Source organism: Cataglyphis hispanica, chromosome 3 (genome assembly GCF_021464435.1).
Source record: "Cataglyphis hispanica isolate Lineage 1 chromosome 3, ULB_Chis1_1.0, whole genome shotgun sequence".
NCBI classification, from domain to species: domain Eukaryota; kingdom Metazoa; phylum Arthropoda; class Insecta; order Hymenoptera; family Formicidae; genus Cataglyphis; species Cataglyphis hispanica.
Genome location: NC_065956.1, coordinates 7,992,841 through 8,016,576, shown reverse-complemented (window position 1 = coordinate 8,016,576; position 23,736 = coordinate 7,992,841). Strand labels below are relative to the sequence as shown.

Sequence of the window (23,736 nt, the reverse complement as noted above, 5' to 3'; positions counted from 1 at the left end):
TGTATATAGACAATTTTTTCTTATTTCTATAAATTTTACTTTTTCTAAAAAAAACAATTATTCTTTTAATTATTTTTCTTATTATTTTTCCTTCATGCTAGTTCTGACGCATGTGCAGAAACTGTTACCTCAGTCAGTAGTTATTATATACTTGTGATTGGCTAGTTTCGAGTTCCGAACCGAGAAATTCTCCGATATTGTTTTGATTTCCAGTATCCAAAGCAAAATAGATTTCGTCTTCGTCTCTGTATTTTATGTGTATGCTTATTCGAAGAAAAGAGAATATGAACAGATATTGAAAATCAGATATCTAGATGTATATTTGCTGAATAACTTTCTCGTGTGCAGAAAACACTTTTTAAATTAAAAAAGAAAAAAAAAAATTATAAGATTATAAGACAAAAATTATAAGGAAACATATGTATGTAATATATGGTGTATTCCATATCCTATCGAGAATTAAAGTATATAAAGAAGAACTTCCACTTATAGATCAAGAGAGAGAGTGCTCTATTATATAAACTATAAAACCAGATTGATTATCATTTTTATATGTTCTTTTTCTTCTAAAATTAATTATTAACTGATTTGAAATGCTACATACAAAAAATCAAATTTGAATTTAAATGCATTACTAAGAATATCTTTTTTGTAAATTGTAATAAAAAATATTGCTTAAAATGGAAGATTCAACAAAATCTGAGGATACTGAATTTGGTAATGCGATTCCTGTGTGTTCTCAAGTAAATCAAACTTACTCAGATACAAAACTCTTGGTAGATAATAAAAATACACAGATTCGCATTGTCCGAGGTAATAAAAAGCTCAAAATCGATAATAGTGATACTAATAATATTGAAAAAAAGGGTGCGTATAGATAATATGACAAAAATATCAATTATCATCAATATGTAACGCTACACTTGCTGAATGATAAATTCTCTTTTTTTTTTCAACATAGATGTAAAAGATGAGGAAGCAACAGAGGCTAAAGTAAGATCCCTTAAACGTTCATGCGAATTGTGGTCTATGGAAGATAAAAATACTTTTTTTAAAGCGCTTAATGAATATGGTAAAGACTTTGATGCCCTACAAAGCTATTTTTTAAATCAAGGCAAAAAGCGTGGCCTTTCAGACACTATGATAAAGAATAAAGAGCAAATTCGACATTTTTATTACAGAACATGGCTAAAAATATCAAAGCATCTTAAATTCTCAGAAGGTTGTTAAAATGTTTATAATATAAATGTTTATAATATATAATCATGAGAGATATTATGAGATATCATGAGAGATATGATTTGATATATTATATAATGTATATAATTTCATAGATGTTAAGAAAACTTCCCAAGAATTATATGGATTGATAAATTATGGTGAATTGAGAAGAAAATTACCTCGTATTCATGAGAAGATTCATTTAAGACTAAATGAATTGATATATTGGGGATCCACTCAAGTCAGACTAAGAGGAAAAACTATGAGAATTAAAACACCAATATGTAGAGCACTTAGAAAATTAAACCAATTAGAAGGTATATTAGAAATTTTTAATATATTTGAAAAATAATATAAATAGAATATAATATTATCATATTGTAGAAGCAATAGAATATAACATTACCATATTGTAATGTCAGATTATTAAAGATACAAAATTTAAATTTCTACTTTTCTTTTAATACAATATGTTAGATTCTTGTAAATTTAAATAATTTTATTGCTGCACTTGTTTAGATAAATTAAGATACATTTATGAATAAAAATTTAATAATTGTATTAGATATATTAGATGTATTATATGTATTAGATAATTATATATAAGAAGTATTGGTGAGAATCTTCCTGATTGAAATAATAGATTAATGATTAATATTTAATAATAGAGAAGTCTATTTTTTACTCTAGATTGGCAGGAAGAGATTAAATTACCATCTAGAATAACAATAGAGCTGCGGCCGCGTAATAACATGGCTTGGTGGCAAGTACAAGCAGCATCGATGAATCCAAGAGTGCGCACATTGCTCCCAATACAAAGACGTCTTTCAAGTTTATTAATATTTTTGCAACAACGATGGCGACTCGCGAAATATACTACAGTATCCTTATTTTATTTAATTATAATATACTATTAACTATAATGTAGAATTGTTATTTATTTATAAAGGCATCTTGTATCTTATACTAATATATTCATCCTTAAATATTTAATTACTTATTACAGTGTTCCACTATAGAAAATCTCGTTGCTAATGATGTAAAAGATATTCGTTTATTACGAATTGCTCCACAAGAAGGATGTAAAATTGCTTTACCGATGGTAAATCTTGGAGAATATCTCACTAGTAATAGTGTTAGCTTGAATTCGTATGAAAAACGTCTTGGTCTCAAGAGCTCGAGAGTGGATTTGTTAGGATCTGTTCAATATTTAAAAGGAGTGGGGAAAAAGGGAATTAAACGATATAAATCAGATAAAAAGCTCTTAAACCGCACTGATGAAAATTGCACACTGCCAGATAATAGTAGCGATATGGACTTATTAGAAACAGGAAGCAATATATCTGAAAAACCAGCGATTGTAAATACTACAGAAAAACCATCGACAGAAAATCATTCAGAATCTAACAAATTTCCTGGTAGAGAAACTATCGAAAGAATTCGGAAAGGTTGGAATGTTGAAGAAGCAAATACAATCACCGTGGGTGATCTCTTTTTAATGGTGCGCACACAATATTTATTATTAAAAATTTAATTTTATCAACTATGAAAATAATAAAAATTTCATGTACATTTATATACTATTCTTAAAAATATGTCTTCCAATTTTCTAAATTTAACAGTTTGGTCGTGAATCAAAAGTTACTCTGGAATATTGGTGGGATTGGCTACCTAATGAACAATATGCTACTGATTCTAGCATTATGCGTGACGATAATTTATGTTCGGTTTTACAAAAGTTATTGTCACTGGCAAAACATAATTATGGTACAAACAAAGTAAGATATATCAGAAATTTTATTAGTTTTATGATGTATAAAATATAAAGTATTACTTTCATGGAACATTAAGTCATAAATTTTTATTTATGAAGGAATATTTTTTAGGTATATGACAACACAACAGGAAGTAATGAAACAGTGATTTCATCTCGAGTACCATCTATTAAGGAATCTACATTTAGAAGACCTCTTATTCCGCAAACATATAATAAGATTGGCACGGCTGACGCATTTAAAACGCAACTTGATGTAATTTATTATATTAAATTGTGATAGTGTAATTGCATGTAAAAATTATGTGTGCGCACGTGCGCACGTAAATTATTCTATATAAAATGTTTCTGATTAGAATCATACATAGCAAAAGAAAGTAATTGATTTTAAATACATACTTATACATGTTACAGAAATTTAAAACACGCTTTTGTAAACGAGGTAGAACAGTGAGACAAAAGAGTCTCGTTATACAAAGGGTACTACCCATTGTATCCGCGCCAAATATACCGTCGGAAAGTTTAACAACAGATGCAAGTAAAATTGGTGGATCTTCTTTATGTCAAACTCAAACCGATAAAATAATAGCGGTAAACGCGAACGAAGTTCAGGACAAAAGCTTTTTAGATGCTCTAGAAACAAATGCAGATGCGAAGAATTCCAATTCAATTATTACTAGCGCTACTCAAATTCTTAAGGAGGGCGAACATCAATGGTTAAATAGTGAGGTAATCGATAAGTCGCACAATATATAAACATAATGCTTTTTTCGTACGAATAATTAATGCCATTGAAACAATTGAATCGCAGGTTGCGGATTTCTCATTGAGCAGCTTTTTAGGACAACTTGAATCACCTATGAAAGGCTCGCAGAGAAGTCAAGCAGGTGAACAGATAGAAGACACTCGTCCTTCCTCTGATGTAAATATAAATATGTATAAAATTATATCATGTTAATTAATTAAATATATTTTATCTTTTTCTATATCTTCTATTATAATTTGTCTTATAATATTTTAGGTTGTATCACATATGCAATGCCTTATGGGAGAGAATAGTGTAGACTATATGGCAAAATTTGCAAATCTGGCTTCACAGATAGCTTCTGATGAAAATAAGAAATAGAGAATTTAAAAATATTTTCTACAAGAATAAATATTCCGTTCTTGTTTTTAGTATGATTCCAGTACTAAAGTAAGGGTGCGTATTTATTTATGTATGTATTTAATTTTTATATAAATATATTAGGATATAATATCAGTAGATTACGATTTTAAAATCGAACTACATAGCATATTAGTATTGTAAATATATGTTGTAAATATTTGTATATCTTTGCAATATTGTAAATACATAAGACAATTGATAAGTGACCGTTATTCTGCTGCTGTTATATCACATTAGTTCCTTTTTCTAAGAAGAAACCGCCAATCTTGCGATGAAAATTGTCGATAGAAAAATATGAGAGTGACCTATTCTAGCTGTTCTACCTATGCCAATTATATGCCGTTTATATTATTAATTACCTCTTGATTTTGATTATAACAATGCATAAATATAATTATAATAACATGAATATAATATAAAACGAAATAATAATTTTTTACATGAGTGATAAATATATAAATTTACATGAGTGATAAATATATAAATTCAAACATACACTAAGTACCATTCAAAGAATTTTTAATATAATCTTTCAAATCAAAATATGAGATTGAAATAAATAATTTATTATAGAACCGCGATATAAATAAAATTCGTATATATACGAATTCCAGAATATTATTATTTTAACTCGAAAAAAAAAATATTCTAATTGCACCCTTCGGTATGATACAGAGAATTGCCCATTATCCAAAGCAAGTCGACCTGCGTTGCTTTTGAATCACGGGGTTGAATCTCCGAGTATTCAACTACTTTGCGGAGCGAAACAATCAAGAGCAGTATAAACTAGTATGCAAACGTCCCTTCCCTCTGGATCCCCCTTTCAGCATGAAAGAGACGGTCTAGACAGCGCGAATGCGAAAAAGACCCATCTCTCCGACATTCGCAAATCGGAGTGCCCGACAGTTGCTTGCCCGACCGGCGTTACATCTAGACGAGTGCCCATACGATCGATGGAACGTGTGTACAAACGAGTAAGGTGAATGTACAAACGGAGCAAGATAGCTCGCCGCGCATGGTCCGTAGGTAGGCAGGCAGGTAGAATTCGTGTCATCTCGGCCGTGAGGATCAGAGCACAGTTCGAATCGCAAACCATGGAGCTCAAACCGTGAAAATGGCCGTCTAACGACGATGTCAAGGACCAAGGATCCTCGCGCACGATCGATCTCGGGGAACATTGCGTTCTTATTCGCCGCGAGTGGACATTGACACACGCAAACTTTCAGACTCATGACTGTCAAAGTGGTTTAAAAGCAATCATTTAGGATTGTCCTGCGAATATATATACATGACAACTCTATAAGTGTTACTCCCGAGAGAAATAAAAAAATATATATTTGTTGTTTACAATGTTTGTTAGATAATGACAAAGTTTACGTATTGTGCGTGTTTTTGACATTATATTAAATTTTAATAAGAGAAATTCTCAATTGATAGTTAAAGTAATAAGGATATGTATGTATTATCCTTTTTTTTACATATTATTTCAAGAAAAGATTACTTTGTATGAGATCTATTTGACATCAACAATAATCACCTATTGCTCCTGCTTAATGTAAACAAAATACCGGATGACAGCGAGCAATTTAAGAGCGATTATATAGAGATTTGAAAACTTTAATTCATCGAAAATATTTATTGCCCCAAATCATATCGAGAAATTGATATTCTTGTGTTTGTCAAAGTGTATTAAAGTCCATTCGCTTTGGGAAGTGGAAGGCGCTTTAACGCGCCGACGAACGTAACGGAGAATCCTGGCGCGGCGGAGGTCCGTTACTTCCGAGGAGGAGGAGAGCGAAGCAGGTTAAAAAAGTGGCGATTCTGTTGGTTTCTACAATTTTACCTCTCTGGGCGCAATTAGGAAAGAGCACGATTAACAACCAACATGCTTTCTGCGAGCGAACAGGAAACAAAGAATTGCGAAACTCGTTACTGCCTGCTGAGCCTCGCTAAATTACACAAACCATTGTGATATCTTGATATATATATATATATATATATATATATATATATATATATATATGTATATATATGTATATGTATATGTATATGTATATGTGTATGTATATAATATCGAGTAGTGCATATATATGTATGTATATATATATATATATATCTTGACTCGAATTAATTATATCGCAAAACGAAGCACAGTTCAATTTTATAGGGATTTGTGGCAATAATATTATCAGTTGTAATTTTTTGTATAGCCTATAAAAGACTTTTCAAAGTGAGAACAGTGAAAATTAATTTAACGTAAATTGAACAAGTATATCTGTCGAGGAAACTCCCCTTATATGGAAAAGAGACGTCAGAAAAGTAGAATATCAAGATCGATGTAAGAAAGTGAAGAGAAATTTCGATGGTAGTAGAGAGATTCGTGTACGAATATCGTCGATTTCTTTGCTGCAATAATTTTGTCAACGAGAACTTACGAAGTTTGGCTTCGTAGACATATTTGTCAAGGAATTGACATGGAAATAGGCTGTATCTGTAAAATTACGAGAATGTTAAAAAAAAATATCAAGAACTTTATTCTAAAACAAATCAATCTAATATTAAAGTGCACAATTTAACGGATTAAAGCGCTGTAAAAATCTTTACGACATCATATCGCAAAGAGAAGAACCAGCTGACGGAGAACCGGAAACCAAAACCAATTGATCAATCGGTGGGAATGTCCGGATGGGAGTACCCGAGTCGCCGAGTATAGCGATCATTTCCTTAGGGCCACACCTTCTGACAGAAAAAAACGTACGATGGACCATCGCAGGATTGACAGATATGGCACTAGGGAGATGCGCCACTCGAGAAGCGAAGATCTTTTGGGCGCGATCTCCAGGTCTCCCAGTCCGAATATCGATTTACCCACCGCTACATCCGAGGATGACCTGATCGCAGCTAGCGGTCTCCGAGACTCGAATATCTACGATGAGGCTGGTGTAAACATCGGCGTCGCGGGACCCTCGCGACGTATTCTCCCGTCACCGTCCAGAGTAGTGGGGTTGCCCGTCGACCCGGAGGACTCCATTCGCGACATTGTTACCGAGAACGATCTGTATAGGTCAGTGCAAGATAATACAGTTATTTTATTTATTTTATCGTTTAACTGCTTTATTTTATCATTTAAATATCATTAAAGGGATATATCTGTAAAAATGATTACATTTTCTAGATTTTTTGCAGCGCAATGATTTGAATGATTGATTGGTGTACATGAAAATGTTCGTTTATCATATCCGACATCAAAAATATAAGTTTTTTATTAATCATATTAATAGCTGTCTAAGTGATTTTTCAAAATTTAAAAAAATAAAAAAATGAAAAAATTACAGCATGTTGAAAAAAAGTTCTGTTTCTTTTTAAATCGATTTTTTTATTTAACAAATGGGGAATCGGATTAAAAAATTCATTAATAGATGCGGAATCTTATTAGAAACTCGCATACAAAATTAAATCATTCCGTCGAATGTAGCTCGAATTCTCTGTACACTTGCATGAAAATATAAATCTGCAAATATTGGCATTTAAAAAAAAATTTTTTTAACTGCAAATTTTTATTTAAGAACTTAATAATATTGTATTAATATTGTTAAAAAATAAAAAAATTTTATCAAGTTATTGCGCTGCAAAAAAATCTAGAACATGTACTCATTTTTCGAAGATTTAAACGGATATACTTGCTTAAGGAAAGATCAACTCCAAATTGCATTCTAAGAAATTCTGTCGTTAAAAAGTAACGCAAGGGAAATGAGATATCTCCTGCATAGGTATATATTTGCATTGATCCACTTTAAGTATTGTATCTAAAGAAAATCTTATTATAAATTTTTTAGATATGTGTTGATATCGGATTTTCATAGTAGCAGTAAAATTTTGAAGTAAAGTTTTAAGTGATTAATTAATTTCTTGTTATTATCTTACCAACATCATCATTTGTATTTTATTAATATGTGAAAATAATAGATCTCTTAAATATTTTGTTGACGAATGCGCGCGCTGCGTACCAAACGATAATTAATTATTTATTATTATTTTTTTATTATTTATTTATTTATTATTTATTTATTTATGAAATATATCATTATTATATTATAATTGCCTGTCACTATGGACGCTTTCTTACTTTTGAAATCTCGCATTTTCGTGAAACATTTATGTTAAATCAAATGCGAAGTTAAAATATTTTTGCCGATTACTCATGACTTGATTACTCATGACTTGACTGGCCTTGTGATGCTATATAAGAAGATCATTACTATCATCTACTCAATCTATCTACGCAATCAAGAGACCGAAACAAGCGTAATTTCTTTTCTAAACGACCGGGAGTGGCTTCCGCGGGTCGCGGTCACTCAATAAATCAAATATTTATTTCAGTATCTACCTATTACCTATTACCTTGAAACATGTATTTGTATCGAAAATATTTAATAAAATTATATAGAATGTCCTACAAAATCATCGAACATATTTTTAGAACTATTTTGGGGGAAATAAAATCATTTATCTCCAATTTTTTAAATAGTAATGTAAATGTTTTATTTTCTATTTTTTATTTTAATGGCAGAAAATTTATTTTTTCTGTTATTTTCTTCCATATTCTAAATATCTTGTTGATTGTTAACTTATTAATCCGTTACAATATATAAATATTAATACACGATGCATGCGCATCGAATAAAAAATCTCCGAAAACTTTGGCGAATTTAGCATTTTTTATTTTACACGCGTTAAATACAGAATTAAAAAGAAACGCGCTCAGAATATAATTTTTGATTATGTCATCGATTACACAGTTCACAAAAAAATAATCTTTTTCAAACGATAAAAAGAAGATTAATCTTTTCCTATAGTCTTTTAGATTGATGAATACGAGTTTGGTGTTAAAATTGACAAATTTAAAATGATAGAAATAATATTGATCTAACATTTAAAATTGTTTGAATATTTGTGGTATACAAATTTATATACATATATATATATATATATATATATATATATATATATATGTATATATATATATACACACATATATAAGTTATTATTAAATAAGTTTGAATAAATATAATTGAAAACTATTTGATAGATCCTTAACGATTTAATTTGCAATTTTTCCGCAATAAACTCCACATTTAATTATGAATATCTTATCTATCTTAGACGGGACAAAAAATTTCTTTTCAGAATTGAAAGTCTTAATAACATACTTAATTTTTATTACAATAAAACTTTTCTAACACATCTAACATATCATAACTGCGTGTAATATTTTATAATATTTTATAAAATAGATATTTTGTGACTTGATGGAACAGTTTGCAAAACAGGAATTGTGTTCAGCATCAAAAAGACTAAAGAAACCGGTTAGTCTTTATTATTATATTTTTTTTTTTATTGAACTGTGTTATTGATTACAATCACGCATCTCGTGTGACGCGAGCTTCGTGTTTCCGGATCAGGTGACTTTCTCATTTGGAATGTATCATCGTGCATAAGCTAGGCCAACCCGACCACTTGCTCGTCGACTACCGGGCTGCGAATCATACGAATCAGTATTAAGAACGAATCAGCCGATTTCATGAAAGCGAAAGTTGTGTTCGCGGGGACCAGTCAGCAAACGAACGAGAGGAGGAAGTCTGATTCATCGCGCGATTAATGCGGTGAAATCGGTTTCAAACGCAAAGTCCCAAAACTCCAAGACTCAAAGTGAGATAAACGAGTGTGCATGTCCGGTTCCGTTTCTCTCAATGGCTGGGAACAGACTGCAGAACTATCGTAGACTTTCCGATGCTACAATGAACGGCGATGAGACACGCATGTTCGCGTATGTTATTTAATTCGATAGGAAAAAAAAATTTTATATGTTTTTTTCATAAATGATTTTATGATCCTAAACTTTTTTGATTTTCTCTATTTTAATATCATCCAGATCGATGTTATTTTCTTTTTTCTATGATTTCTTTTCAATTTCCAATCATATTCTAATAGCATATATATGTGAATTAAAAAAATAAAAATGTATATTCTCTGTCTCTTTACTTCTCTCTGTTCTCATTTACTTTCTTATTCTAATATGATCATAATCGTTAAATGTGAGAGATAAAAGAATGACGCAAGATAATTCAATTAAAAAAAAAAAAAAAAAAACGATTGAAATATGATCTATAATACAGAAAGAGCTTTCTCTCCTTCTCTCTTTCTCTCTAGATAGATGATTGTAAAATATAAGAAATTTATTGTACCGCCTTGATTTAATTTTTTCCGCAGATACGTCCTGTTCAAACGGCATTATGACAAGTACGTGGATCTCGCCGAAAAGTATAAGGAGGCGAAGAATATCACTTACTACCTGGAGGAACGCTATCATGAAATCAAGGTATGAAACTAATATATGTGCATATAAACATACATATACATACACGCACATCAGTCTGATCTTTGATCTTTAATATTTTCTCTTCAATTACATCAATATATCAATATGTATGTATTTGTACAGAATTGCATTCACTCTTCTTTATATTTTTATATACATTATACTATTTTATAATACACGTACAATAGAAGAAAATTATACCAAACTTTCCCATACTATGGCTCATCACTATTGTTAGAGCGACACCCATTGCATTTATTCCCACGGTTCATTTTGTCAGTATTGTCGAAATAATTTGTAGGCCTCGAAGTTTTACTCACATTACTCTCTGTTGTCATTTTTGTAAAACTAATACATTTCAACCTTTATTTTTAATATTTCATGGATATATATGTCATACATAGCTTTACTATTTGTAATTTTATTTCTCTTTTCTATAAAACTGGTCTCTTCATATCTTAATACTTTGGCTGCTGATAATATTGCTATTTTTTGATAATAAAAAGCAGTTTCCATTGTGACATCTCTTATTTATTGTGTTACAAGATTAACTTGGAAATTAAAAATATTCTTTCAATTTATCGTCAAGTTTCTTTCGTTTAACTTCTTTATTATTTCTAATTATTCTGGCCTTATTAAAAGAAAGAAAATGCTATGCGTGAAGTTCCGTACCATGGAGTCATTTAATCAATGCCGAATGCGGAGACATTTGCCATTAATCTGGTGGAATCGAAACGAAAGAATATCATACAAAATATTCCATTGCTTAATCTTTTGCTATTTTAATATCTCTAAAAAAAAAGATTTTGAGACACAGTCACATAATCTAGGAATGACGCTTTCTATTTTTTTCGTTTTTGCAAAAAGAGGATATAAAACTATAAAATCGACTAACAAAATCGAAAAGGAGTCAAATCGTTCTTTGCGCCAATTAATTTTCAAAATGTGAACGATAAATCATATTCTACACAAAAATTATTCTTACGTGATTTGTGTTGCGACGATAATTATCAAATTTGATTGTTCCGCGATCCCATTATTCTCGATGCTCGATGATGTTATCTCACTAGCTGATTGTTAGTAAGTGAAATCGAGTCTCCTTTCTTGTAACGTTACCCGCGAACCATTTCGCGAAACCGGAAGAACAGCTGCGAAGACAAGAGAAGCGATCACTAAAAGAAATCCGTTTTTTCCGCGAGAAATTTCCTTTGCTATATACTGATCTTTATTTTATTAACTCTACTCTATTTATATCTCTTTTGACGTACAAGTAATTTAAACTGGATAATTACTTTTTATATTAGTGTGGAGAGAACGTACTCCGAAATTTCTGACCGATCGTCAGGAATTTTAATTGGGAAAAGTGGAAGGTTTATTGGCGAAATTTTTCCGCGGAGCATTGCATTTTTTTCAGTAAGATTGGTCGCGCAGATAATTACATATTGTAGCGGCCGAGAAAGACCATTCTCTATCTTTAATCGCGACAAAGACTTTCGTCTTTCGTCCCGCGAAGTACGTAATTCTCGATTATTCGTGACATTTTTTAGTAAATACACAATTTTTTTTTTTTTGGAATTTTAAATTTTAGTCAACATACATAATAATATGCTCAGTCCTGTGAACTTTTGGCTTTTATAAATCCTTGGAAATTCGTTAAATTTTAATTTAAAATAAATGGATAGTCCATAATCTTGCGATTTTTAATCAGCATTATTTCAAGGCCAACTATTACTCTTCCATTATGTGTCTCTTAGTGTATTAGTTTTTAAATTAAATTTTTTATTTTAACCAAATAAAATTTTTTTTTATATTTAGGTAGATTTTAATGTCATTAAACGTATGATGAAATTCAGAAATATTTTCTTCAAAATTTTTTAAATATATCTGTCGCTCGAATTTATACAATGGCACGCAATGATACACTCATAGCGATTATTTTATGTAGAAAAACAAGACATTCTCGAGGCGAGAAATTGCTTTGCTTTACCTCTAGCACAGATATTTCCTCAATCTTACCACTTGATAATTTTCTGATACCTCCCGCTGAGAGACTTGTAAATCTGCTTCGTCGAGCCATAACTTTCGAGATGACAGTCAGCCAATTACCGCTTGTACTAGTTTTCTGTATTCGGGATGCAATAATTTATTATAAAGATTCTATAGTCACCTATGATAACCAAAATTATAAAATTTTCTTTCCAATATTTTAATCATTATGCAATAATTGAATGGTTAATTTGTATATAAATTTACTTTTTTTACAAATAACTTTCCTTTCAATTTTTTTCAAGTTATCGCGTTTTGAGATGCGCGAATTACGTCGACCACCATATCGGGTTTTAGATCATCTTTAGGCATGCATTCCGAGAAGTTCGTAAACCGTAACCAGAAAAAAAAAAGAAAAAAAAATGGTGCGGATATTATTCTCGTCATCCTACTTTTCCTAATGCATGCATATCCTGTCTTTGCATCCTCCGGTTTTTTAGTATATTTTTTACTTCATCATCTACTTGTCGTTTGAATTTCTCGCGTTTGAGATTGGAAATGTGACAGATATGCGTGAATTCCAGGATGCTTTTTCTCATTCTTTCTTAAACGAGACATCCCTGGATTAATGTTTTTATAGAGATTAGAGATTTGTTTTGATTTTATCAGCTCATAATATTTTGACGAAAAAAAAATTCTAATCATTAAATATTTTTGTGCGCTTGTACACATAATAATTTAATAATAATATAAATTAATACTATCATGTTGTAACGTACTATTCATTTTTTTCACACTACGGTGCTCTCTTTACCACTTGTCTCAGATAATATTTCTCGACGGGAACAAGTAAAGTGTGACGTAAAAAAAGAAGTGAAACATGAGCTACGATATTGATACTTCGATTATATTTCTCTATTGCATTTTGTTTTCTATTCCGTTCATTTTATAACAATAAAAGTTTGAGTTATATTAGTTATTAATTACTAGCTATAGCGCATCAAATAATATGTGCGCGAAATAATAATAAAATATTATATATATATGTATTTATATATATATATATATATATATATATATTATATATATATACATACATACATACATGCATACACATAAACGGAGAAAGAGAATTTTGCAGAGAAAAGTCACAACTGTTAAAATATATATAAATTTGTTGTAACAGTGACAAATTTTGTTATTATAACTGATTGTTCAATATTACAGCAAAATCTATTTTGTTGACATAATAGAACTTTTTTTTGTTTAGTAAATTATAGTACACAGTAGCATAAAACATGTTATGGTAGCAAACTTTTTTCTGTGTACATATATACACATACATACATATGTATATATATAAATATACATCTTGATAAAATTAGAATTAATAGAATTCACGCACACATATTATTTATTCAGCTATTTCTCTAATATAATCAGCCATATATTTTCTTCGGTATTTCCGGCTTCTCGTTCTTCGTCATTGTAACAAAAAAACTCACTAGAAGAGCCTACTATTCTCAGTACCCCATAGCTAGCGTTCATCAACCTCGTTTGCCTACCTGGTTGACCTACAATATGAAGCCGCCATTAGACAAAACTAGAACCTGCGAGGAAAGAGTACCGAGTATATGCGTCATCCGGCGTCATCGAACGATCGTGCGAAGTCGAGCTAGACGCGGTTTGCCAGATTGTTAAGAAAAAGCGTAAATTATTAAAATCACACTTTGAAAGATATTTTTAAAAAACTTTAAATCATATCAATATGACATATTAAGTACCAGTTCCGGAGAAAAATGTTCATATATAATAAATAAGATATAAATATATGCATATATGTATAAAGTCTGGACCTTGTATAAAATATGGTTTTTTTTCTCTTACATGATTTTTTTTATTCGTACATACGAAGATAGAAAATGTTATTCAAATAGAAACCTTAAAATTGTGATAGAAACTTTGAACACCATGCTATATAATCTTGTATGAGTTATTAGAATTATTACCAGTAACTTAAAAAGTGTGTCCTGTAAGTAAAAATTATTATCTATATATACATATATAGGCTATTTTTTCTCAATTCTTTAAATTTTACTTTTTCTAAAAAATAAAAATAAAAATTATTTTTTAATTATTTTTTACATTATTTTTCTTGTATGTGTAGACAAAGATTTTACAAGAGAAAGAAAGTTTATATGGACATATATATTTGATATAATTAAATCTATTTATATATTTAATATTTATATATATATTTTTTATATATGGTTTTTTATCGGGCGTTTTAAAGTTTAAATTTTCCTTGCGCTAAAAAAATCATATAAATGAAATTGTATGATCTTATTTTTAAAGGTTGAGCGAGATAGGCTGGAGGAGATTCGTAGGAATCTGGAAAGACGGCTGGAGGGTTGCGAGACGGAACTTCGTGGCAAGGAAGACGAGCTTTTTCTACAATTGGAGAGAAGTCTCCGATTGGAAGAGGAAATCGAACGCGCGAAAGCCGAAAAGGATAGTTACATAGAGGCGCAAAATCGTTTGGAGCAGCAACGAGAGTCAGCCTTTCGTCGTCTGCAAATGCAGCTTGAGGAGAACGAGATCACAAGACGAGATCTCGACAGAGCGCGCCAAGACGTCATCCGACAGGCCACTATCATTCGCGCCGAAAGGGATACCTTGGAGAGAGAGGTAGATATTTTTTCGTTTATGTGATTCAAATAGACATATTATATAGTTTTATCTAAAAGAATTGATTTATTTTAAGAAATTCTTTATTTTTTTATCTCCGCGCATATTATATTTTTGGAAAATTCCCTGTTTTATTACAATTTGTATAAATTAGACTCATCAATTAGTAACAAAATATAAGCTAATAATTATTTTTTAATATCGAAAAGATTGTCGCACTTGTCCCATTTTGAAGAATGAGTTTGAAGATTTATCTTGAAGAAAAGAAACATTTTGAAGGAAGATGATTTCTAGATGATGCAGCAGTATAGAATGCTGTTCAAATTTAAAGAGCTGGATTCTTATTGAGAGAAAATCTTCAAATTCGTGCAAAGATGAAACAAGCGCATTAATCTTCTCGAAGATTATATTGAAAAATAATTGTTATTGTCTCTATTTTAACACAACAATTTGTTATATATAAGTTATTATAAATTGTAAATAAAAATCGTAATAAAATAGAGAATCTTACTTTTTGATTCATCCAAGTTTATGCTATATCAATTCTCTGATCGTTTCTTTTCTTTCAGAATGAAATGTTGCGGCAGAAACTCAGAGTGGAACAGCACGAATTAGGAGCCGAACGACGCCGTCGAGAAGAAGGCGTTGCGGCACTGACAAGGGAGACTATCGCACTGAAACACGCTACACGCCACTTGAGCGCCGCGACATTTCACGCAACATCCTGCCGGAATCGTCGCCGATGTTCCATTTGCATATATGCCAGACGCACTTTCTCCAACGTCAACAATTACCGCGACAAGTAAATAAAGATTGAGATTTTAGTATGTCGGCATTTGACACGATCAAACACTAACATGTTAAGCGAAACGCATAATATTTTGATTTAATCATAATTTTATCATAATTTTTTAATTTTGCAGTGGAAATCTCTTGCAGTGCCTTCAAGCGCCCTTACAAGATCTTCGTAGTTGGTTACGACCCAACACGATACAGTCATCGTCCCGAGTTCCGAGAATCGATTCGTCCATGGCCGATCGCGAAATCTGTTACATCGACGACTCCAGCGTCGACAGTAGTAGCAACGGTAGCACCAACAGCCGCAGTTGCAGTAGTAGCACCAGCAGCAGCAACAGTGCTTACGACGATGAGGCTTATCCAAATACTCCGATAGCCGAACCCTCTCTTTCTTCGGCAACTTCCAGTGTCCCACATACAGTCAGAGCCTTCTCCTCGGATTCAGGGTTTGTTTAACTTTATGAAAGTTTTATTATAAGAATATTTGTTTGCATTCTTATTTTTTAGTTTACATTACCAATTCAGGTTCTCTTCGGAGATGGGGGATCGCAGATCGCGATGCTTTGACAATGTTGGCAATAACAGTAGCAGCAAGAGCAGAAACATCAGCGAATCGCTAGATAGCAGCGAAGCTGATGATCAGGGCGCGGCTGGAAGAGACGGATTCACTCGCTCAAGATGGACTTCGTCTTTTCGCAGATTGCTTGGACGAAAGTCGAAAAATAAGCTTGATCGTTCCTTGGATATAAGTAAGACTGATGAATCACGATGAATTTGTATTTATATTGTACCGAGACAAGAACTCATTATATACATCCTCCCATTCACCCGCCTCTTTCATAGGGTGAAATCTGCAAAAAAACGAGATTTATTCGAAATGAAATAAATCTTTCACGAATGTCGAATTTTGTCGGAGAGTGTTAAGATTATTGAGATTTGCATGTTTATTATTTTGAAAAAATTGAAAATACGAGAATTTATTATAGATATTTATAGAAGCTCTTGTAATTTTTGAGAAAGTAATTATAATTGACCCACATTTTGAAAAACCCTGCCACTTCCAAAAATGTAATCTTATCTCTTCCAAAATTTAATTATTAATTGAATTGCGTGTGTGATACTAATACGATAAATAATACGCAGACATCTTGTAAAATATTAAAAAAAACGCTGTGATTTTTTTCAAAGCTTATTAATTTTTTTTTCTCCATAATGCTTATATTGTAACTGAATTTTTTGAAGAAAAAATATTACATATCCTATCTCTTAGAATTAAAAAAAATCCTAAATGCAGATTCCGAGATTCTTTTTCCTTCAACGTAGGAATTGAATTTCGAGTAAATTAGATAATTGCAATTACGAATATATAAAAAGGATTTGAATTAATAGAAATAATTGCAATCGCGATCAAACTTTATATATACTTATTCGCAAATTGTATACATGGGTTTTAAAGGTTTCGAATAGTAAAAGTGATATATATATATATATAATATTGAAATATTCGATATTCTCGCGTGCGAATCGGATTTTCTAATAATAGGAAAGTGTTATTGTTTGCATTCTGAAAAAAATCTGTTTTGTATTGTTACGTTTTATTGTTGTTGTGCGGTGATTGTTGTTGCATTCACCAAAGAATACAATGGTTGGAGTATAGTGAGCACAAAGATTAATCGCCATTACATTAGAAGTTTCAAATTTGCGACAATTTCTTATTATTCGTTAATATTTTTATCATTTTTGTCAAGAAAGCTATTTTTTTGGGTGCAATTTTAAGTACATGCATGATGACGGACCAAATTACTAACACGTCATAATCTTGTTACGATAATGTTATGAAATTTCAGAAACAAATATATTATGAATGCAAATAAAAATATGTATACGATGAAAAACACAGATTCTTTTATATTTCTTAAATATCCTACCTATTAAAAAATCTTATTAGCTTTAAAAGTTTATTAGCATTAAATGTAGACTTAATAAATATTAAAAATTGACAAAAGTGATGGAATTGATTGTTGTATATGATCAGAATTATATTAATTGAAATAAATAAAAATGATTTCTAGAATTGTGAGTTCAGGAACATTCAATTTTCAATTTAATTTTATTGTCTTATTATCTTTTATTATCTGCTCTGCTCTGATATGTATAATATATATAGTTCTCGATTTCAACTTCACTTTTGATAAAGAAAACAGATAATAATCTTATTATTTATTTCTAATTGTGAAGCGCTTACACATGCAAGTAATTACTTATTGTTAATTTTGCACGAAATATCATATAAATTCTACAAATCAAAATCCTAATGTTTATACGAAACAATTCGCTATTTGAATAAAACTTGTCTAATCTAACTATCTAAATTTATCACATTGTATTTAAAACAATTTGAATTGTAGAAGTTGTACCTTTCTCTCCTATTTTTTTCCTTACTTCTGATAAGATATTTTTTTGCGTAGAGTATGTGTATGTGGAATTATTTATTCATGATACGTTAATTTTGTTGTCTTATGTCATCTTAAAACAATTTTTTTTGAATTTTTTTGAATTTTCTTTAAATCATCAACATCATTAGATTAATAACGTTATCATCCCTCCGCTCATTCGCGCAAATATTTTGTATATATATTGTATCGCGCTATTAATAATGTATATTCTTTTATTTATTCCGCGTATCCCGCCATCACATTCAAGTCTATATGTACAAAGGCTTATCGCAGTTTCACAGAAATAATTCGATTCTGAAATCGTGCCTCGAACACGGGTATGGATATCGGCATTCTTCTGCGAGTGTTTTTTTTTGTGACAGGTGCGTTAACGTATTAATAACTGTAATAAATAAATTGAGATCTCAAAAATCGGAAGCGATTAAATATCAAACAAGAAAAAAAGTTCCCGACGTATTTGTATCGCAAAATTTGTGTTCAAGTAAAAATTGTCAGAAATTCTCATCTCGAGGAATGAAACTATATTGTATGCGATGTACGATATTCCATACGTCACGTAGGATGTTTCTATTAAATTCTCTATTGATACATATCACGATCATTTAATATATTTAATTTTATCTTTCAGCTTGTATACTAATTAATAAGAAAAAAAGATTCTAAAATACGGATTTTAATAATGGTGTATTTAAACACATTAACATTTCGGAGATATAGGTATTATTGGGGAATTTAAACAAATATTTTTTATTTGACTGTTCTCTTAATCATTTATTTTGTTGAAATCTAATTTGAGAATATTCGAGGAAAGAAGATTACAAAGTAATATCAAAAAAAGATTGTATCACGGAATTTCTACAAATTGATAAGAGAGCACTGATCGCACACACAAGTACGACATACTATATAACTATATATGTTATAAAAATGTGTAAGTATGTATAAGTATAGTATGTAAAATTTTTTCTATATTTTAGATAGTGATAGTTGATAAAATTGATAGTGAATAAAATGGAGCAGCCACCGTCATATCCTCCACCACCATTGCCACAACAACCAAGTAAGTAAAATGTTAGAAGTAAATTGTCAGTAAATTCAAGCAAAAGATGACATCTATATTAAACTTATGTTCTATTAACAGATTCTAACTAAAGAAAGTAAATTGACAAAGCAGAAACAAATCAAGTATCAAATATTTGTTATAAAATTTGCTACCAAGCTGTCATCATATTTTATTGGCTAAGCTTTCCTAAATTTTTCTATCAACATTTTACCAATAGCATTATATAAGATTATTTATCAATAACTAATCTATTGATAAAAAAGAATTGCATAACAATTATTTTATAAGTTTTATTATTAATAAATTTGCATTTCTGTGTATGAAGCATAAAATATTTAGAAATAGAAATTTTATTTATAAAATATTGAAGAAAAATAAAAAATATTTATATTTATGCTCCTAATAAAAATTCAAGATTTCTCCAAGATAATCTTGTAAAACTTAATGTAATTTGATTAAAACTATAGATATCATTACAACGAGCCAAGGTTTTGGATCACACTCACAACATTTGATATGTCCACATTGCCATGCTAACATATCCACGCGAGTAGAGACGGAAGCGAATGCAGGAGCATATTTGATAGGAATATTTTTTTGTATTTGCATGTAAGATTTGGAGATGTAGTAACAGATTTTTATATAAAAGTGATAAAATTAAATCTGAAATATTTTCCCAGATGCATCGCCTTCATATGTATGCATGCAACACATAATGTTAGTCCACCAGATTCTAGCTGCCATCCTTATTCTTGTGACTGTTGCTTGGAAACGAAACATTATTGTCCAGAATGCGGCTCTTATCTCGGATCGTCCAATAATTGTTAATCTTCTGTTAATCTATCACATAAGAATACAAAGAGATATTGCGGCATTATCATCGATCGACGTACAGGCGATGAAAAAAAAAATTTTGTATTTTTGTCATGTATACTTCAAGTTAAATTTCATTTATTTGTAATACATAAAGTCAAATATATTTTGTCTGCAATGTTTTATCGTTCTATCGTTTTTCAATGATTAAATGCAATTATATATAATAATATGATTAAAGATTAATTTTGCGTGATTTATTAATTTAATCGAAAAAGAATTAAAGTAACAGAAATCAAAATAAAAAATTATCATAGTTTTGTTGCAATTTCTCTCTTTACACTCACAAACATACATACATTATAATTATTTCTTTTTTTTTATAATTTATAATATATAGAATTAAATACGTTTGCGATTTTTCGACGATCTAATATAAATATAATATAGATTGAGAACACGCAGTAAAACAATCGAATCGAGTAATTAGCACAACAGAAGACTTCGTGATAGATTAATTGTTTAATAAATGATTGATATATAATATAAAATACTTATATAATTTAATATTCTGCGTCTATAGGATGAGTCACAAACATGTTTCAAAACTTCATAGGCGTATTTCTGGATAAAAAATGTGAACAAATATTTTCTTATGGAAAGGGCAATACGAACCACGCGCAGTAATTGGAGCAACTATAATTTATTAGAGTATGTTAATATAAAGTGTGACGCTATACGGTCCCTTTCTTCGAGCCATCTTCACCGTTTTTTTAACAATATAAATTGCACGGTGCAAATTTTGCATAATAGTCGATACATAAAACAAAATCATAATCAATTAAATGAGGTCAGACAAAAGATATGAAAATAATTACATAATTCGGTTAAACCATGGTCCGTCAAGTAATAGCGATGGAAAACAAATAAATATTAAATTAAAATTAGCTAACAAATAAATAAAATTGTAGTCCCTTATGTCAACAAAGATAGGCAGACTCAGTTTTCGTTGTAAGATGAATATTTTCAATCTGTAAACCCTCACAGTTGGAAAACCGGGAAGTAAAAAGACTTTGCAATGCCTAAAAGGCAATAGCTGAAATAAACACATGGAAATAACGAGAGAGACCTTGTAAAATTATAATGCAAGAGGATTACTTATAATAAATAGCAGTCATTAGCACTCAAATAATCCTTAAAACGAGATGCTTTGTATATCACGTAATAATTAACGGAATGTGTGTCTGGTTAAACTTGTATCGATGACATGTCGGAAAACAATATCGTGTATATTTAGAATTACAAGAAAACGAGACATCGAGAAGCAATGTCAGGCAATACGTATATGTATACATGTTTATATATACAAACGTAACCAGTAGACATATATATGTACAAACAAAACCTTCACATAAAAACATATTAACGCCCATTTATTAAGAATATTAAACCGAAAATATTTTGTTAACGAAATAATGGACACAAATAGATATTGCATTTCACCATACGTGAGATGATCACTCATTTCTTTCAAATGAAAACATGTTTTGCATTATTACAGCAAATTAATAAATCAATACTAATAGTGCTCGGTTGATCTGCCTTATGCTTATTAACATGATTGCAGGTGCTTTGTCTCTTACTGTACTACATTAAAACCTCTTTCCCCTTTCCTTCAGTTAGTCATAATAGCATGGTGAACAAATACTATGCCAGAATTAAAACATTAGAGACAACATTGTGGAAAGAAAGAATCTGATCTAAAACTGTCATTATGAAATCTATTTGTGTCCATTTTTTCGATAATAATGTTTTTGGCCTAATAATATTCATAGGAATATTTGTTCATGTTTTTTATCCAGAGTAACGAAGTTTTAAAACATTCTTATTACTCACCATGTATATGCGTTATAGTAAGTAATGATACGTAAATATTTCGGTAGCGAATTATCAATGGTATTCGGCCTTGACGATGTATAACGTGCTGTTGTTTACATACTACAACCTTATTATTATTATTTGCACGATGACATTTGAACAGTATTGTAGTAGTGGAAGAGGCTCCGTTACATTCCTTTCTTACCTGTTATCATCCGCACGGAAATACTTGAGCAAAAAAGTAGTAGTGCAAAACGCTTCGTATATTATCAAAGTTTTATTTTAAACGCAATCGTGATTAGTATTGAATGTTCTGCATATTACGGCCGATTTCGCATAATAATGCTTATATTGTAACTTAATTTTTTGAAGATAAAATGTCCTATATTCTACTTCTCAAAATTTAAAAATCCTAAATGCAGATTCCAAGATTCTTTTTCATTATAAAAATTGAATTTGAAATAAATTAGTTATTATCTTTATAATTACAATTATAAATATATAAAAGGGAGTTGAATTATTAGAAATAATCGCGATTACGATCAAACTTTATATATTATATATATTATATATTATATTATTCTATATATTATATATATATATATATATATATATATATATATATAATATTATATATATTTATTCGCAAATTGTATATGTGGATTTTAAAGATCTCGAATAGTAAAAGTGATATATATAATATTGAAATATTTGATAATAGAAAAATTTGAAGCAGATTTTCTAATAATAAAAAAATGTTACTGTTTGCATTCTGAAAAAAAATCTGTCTCGTATTGTTACGTTTTACTGTTGTTGTACGATGTGTTTACTGTGTTGTTGGCGATTGCTTGCCTTCACTAAAGAGTACAATGATTTATGAACACAAAGATTAATCACCGTTGTATTACAAGTTTCCAATACGCGATAATTTCTTATCATTTGTCAATATTTTTATCGTTTTTTGCCAAGAAAATTACTTTTTTGTACAATTTTAAGTACGTGCGTGATGAAAGTGGCTACACCAACTTACTGACACGTCACAATCTTGTTACGATAATGTTATAAAATTTCAAAAACAGATATTATGAATGCAAATAAAAATATGTATACGATGAAAAATACAGATTCTTTTATATTTCTTAAATATCCTACCTATTAAAAAATCTTATTAGCGTTAAATATTTATAGGGCTTAATAAATATTAAAAATTAACAAAAGCAATGAAATTGATTGTAATCTATCCGAGGAAATGTTATAATCAGAATTATATTAAGATAATCAGAATTATAGTAAGATATAAATAAAAATGATTTCTAGATATTCTTGATATTCAGGAGAAATCTTATCACTTAAAAATGATATTCAGGAACACAATTCAATTTTATCTTATTATCTTTTGTTATCTGCTATGATGTATTATATTGCAAACTTTACCAGTTCTCGATTTGGGCTGCTTTTGATAAAAGAAATAGATAATATTATCATCTATATTTCCAATTGTGAAGCGCTTAT

At 30.0% G+C, this 23,736-nt stretch overlaps 3 protein-coding genes across 11 annotated transcripts; all 3 read left to right on the top strand.

Annotated features, from left to right (window-relative positions):
- The first annotated feature begins 211 nt into the window (after positions 1-211).
- Positions 212-6,519, top strand: LOC126848235 (uncharacterized). 7 transcript variants are annotated; one of them, XR_007687225.1, is made up of 12 exons: positions 212-867; positions 962-1,222; positions 1,335-1,538; positions 1,912-2,102; positions 2,228-2,722; positions 2,844-2,999; positions 3,108-3,251; positions 3,410-3,724; positions 3,807-3,917; positions 4,017-4,196; positions 4,839-5,142; positions 6,374-6,519. XR_007687225.1 is itself a non-coding variant. In XM_050588958.1 (10 exons), exons 1-10 carry the CDS (start codon positions 681-683, stop codon positions 4,119-4,121), a joined length of 2,169 nt encoding a protein of 722 aa, XP_050444915.1. In that variant the 5' UTR covers positions 212-680; the 3' UTR covers positions 4,122-4,367. The 7 variants fall into 7 exon arrangements, 1 of the variants encoding a protein (XP_050444915.1); XR_007687222.1 differs by having other exon boundaries at positions 4,839-5,966; positions 6,374-6,513; XR_007687226.1 differs by having other exon boundaries at positions 4,839-5,137; positions 6,374-6,503.
- Positions 6,459-17,909, top strand: LOC126848248 (uncharacterized). Of its 2 annotated transcripts, none has more exons than XM_050589003.1 (6): positions 6,459-7,227; positions 10,434-10,542; positions 14,884-15,216; positions 15,786-16,018; positions 16,140-16,460; positions 16,540-17,909. In XM_050589003.1, the coding sequence occupies exons 1-6, from the start codon at positions 6,923-6,925 to the stop codon at positions 16,784-16,786; spliced, it is 1,548 nt and encodes a 515-aa protein (XP_050444960.1). In that variant the 5' UTR covers positions 6,459-6,922; the 3' UTR covers positions 16,787-17,909. The 2 variants fall into 2 exon arrangements, with proteins under 2 accessions (XP_050444960.1, XP_050444961.1); XM_050589004.1 differs by lacking the exon at positions 6,459-7,227 and adding an exon at positions 9,588-9,990.
- An 867-nt stretch (positions 17,910-18,776) lies between these two features.
- Positions 18,777-20,531, top strand: LOC126848272 (lipopolysaccharide-induced tumor necrosis factor-alpha factor-like). 2 transcript variants are annotated; one of them, XM_050589041.1, is made up of 4 exons: positions 18,777-18,832; positions 19,448-19,530; positions 20,001-20,142; positions 20,214-20,531. In XM_050589041.1, exons 2-4 carry the CDS (start codon positions 19,482-19,484, stop codon positions 20,359-20,361), a joined length of 339 nt encoding a protein of 112 aa, XP_050444998.1. In that variant the 5' UTR covers positions 18,777-18,832; positions 19,448-19,481; the 3' UTR covers positions 20,362-20,531. The 2 variants fall into 2 exon arrangements, with proteins under 2 accessions (XP_050444998.1, XP_050444997.1); XM_050589040.1 differs by lacking the exon at positions 18,777-18,832 and adding an exon at positions 19,273-19,362.
- The last annotated feature ends 3,205 nt before the right edge of the window (positions 20,532-23,736 follow it).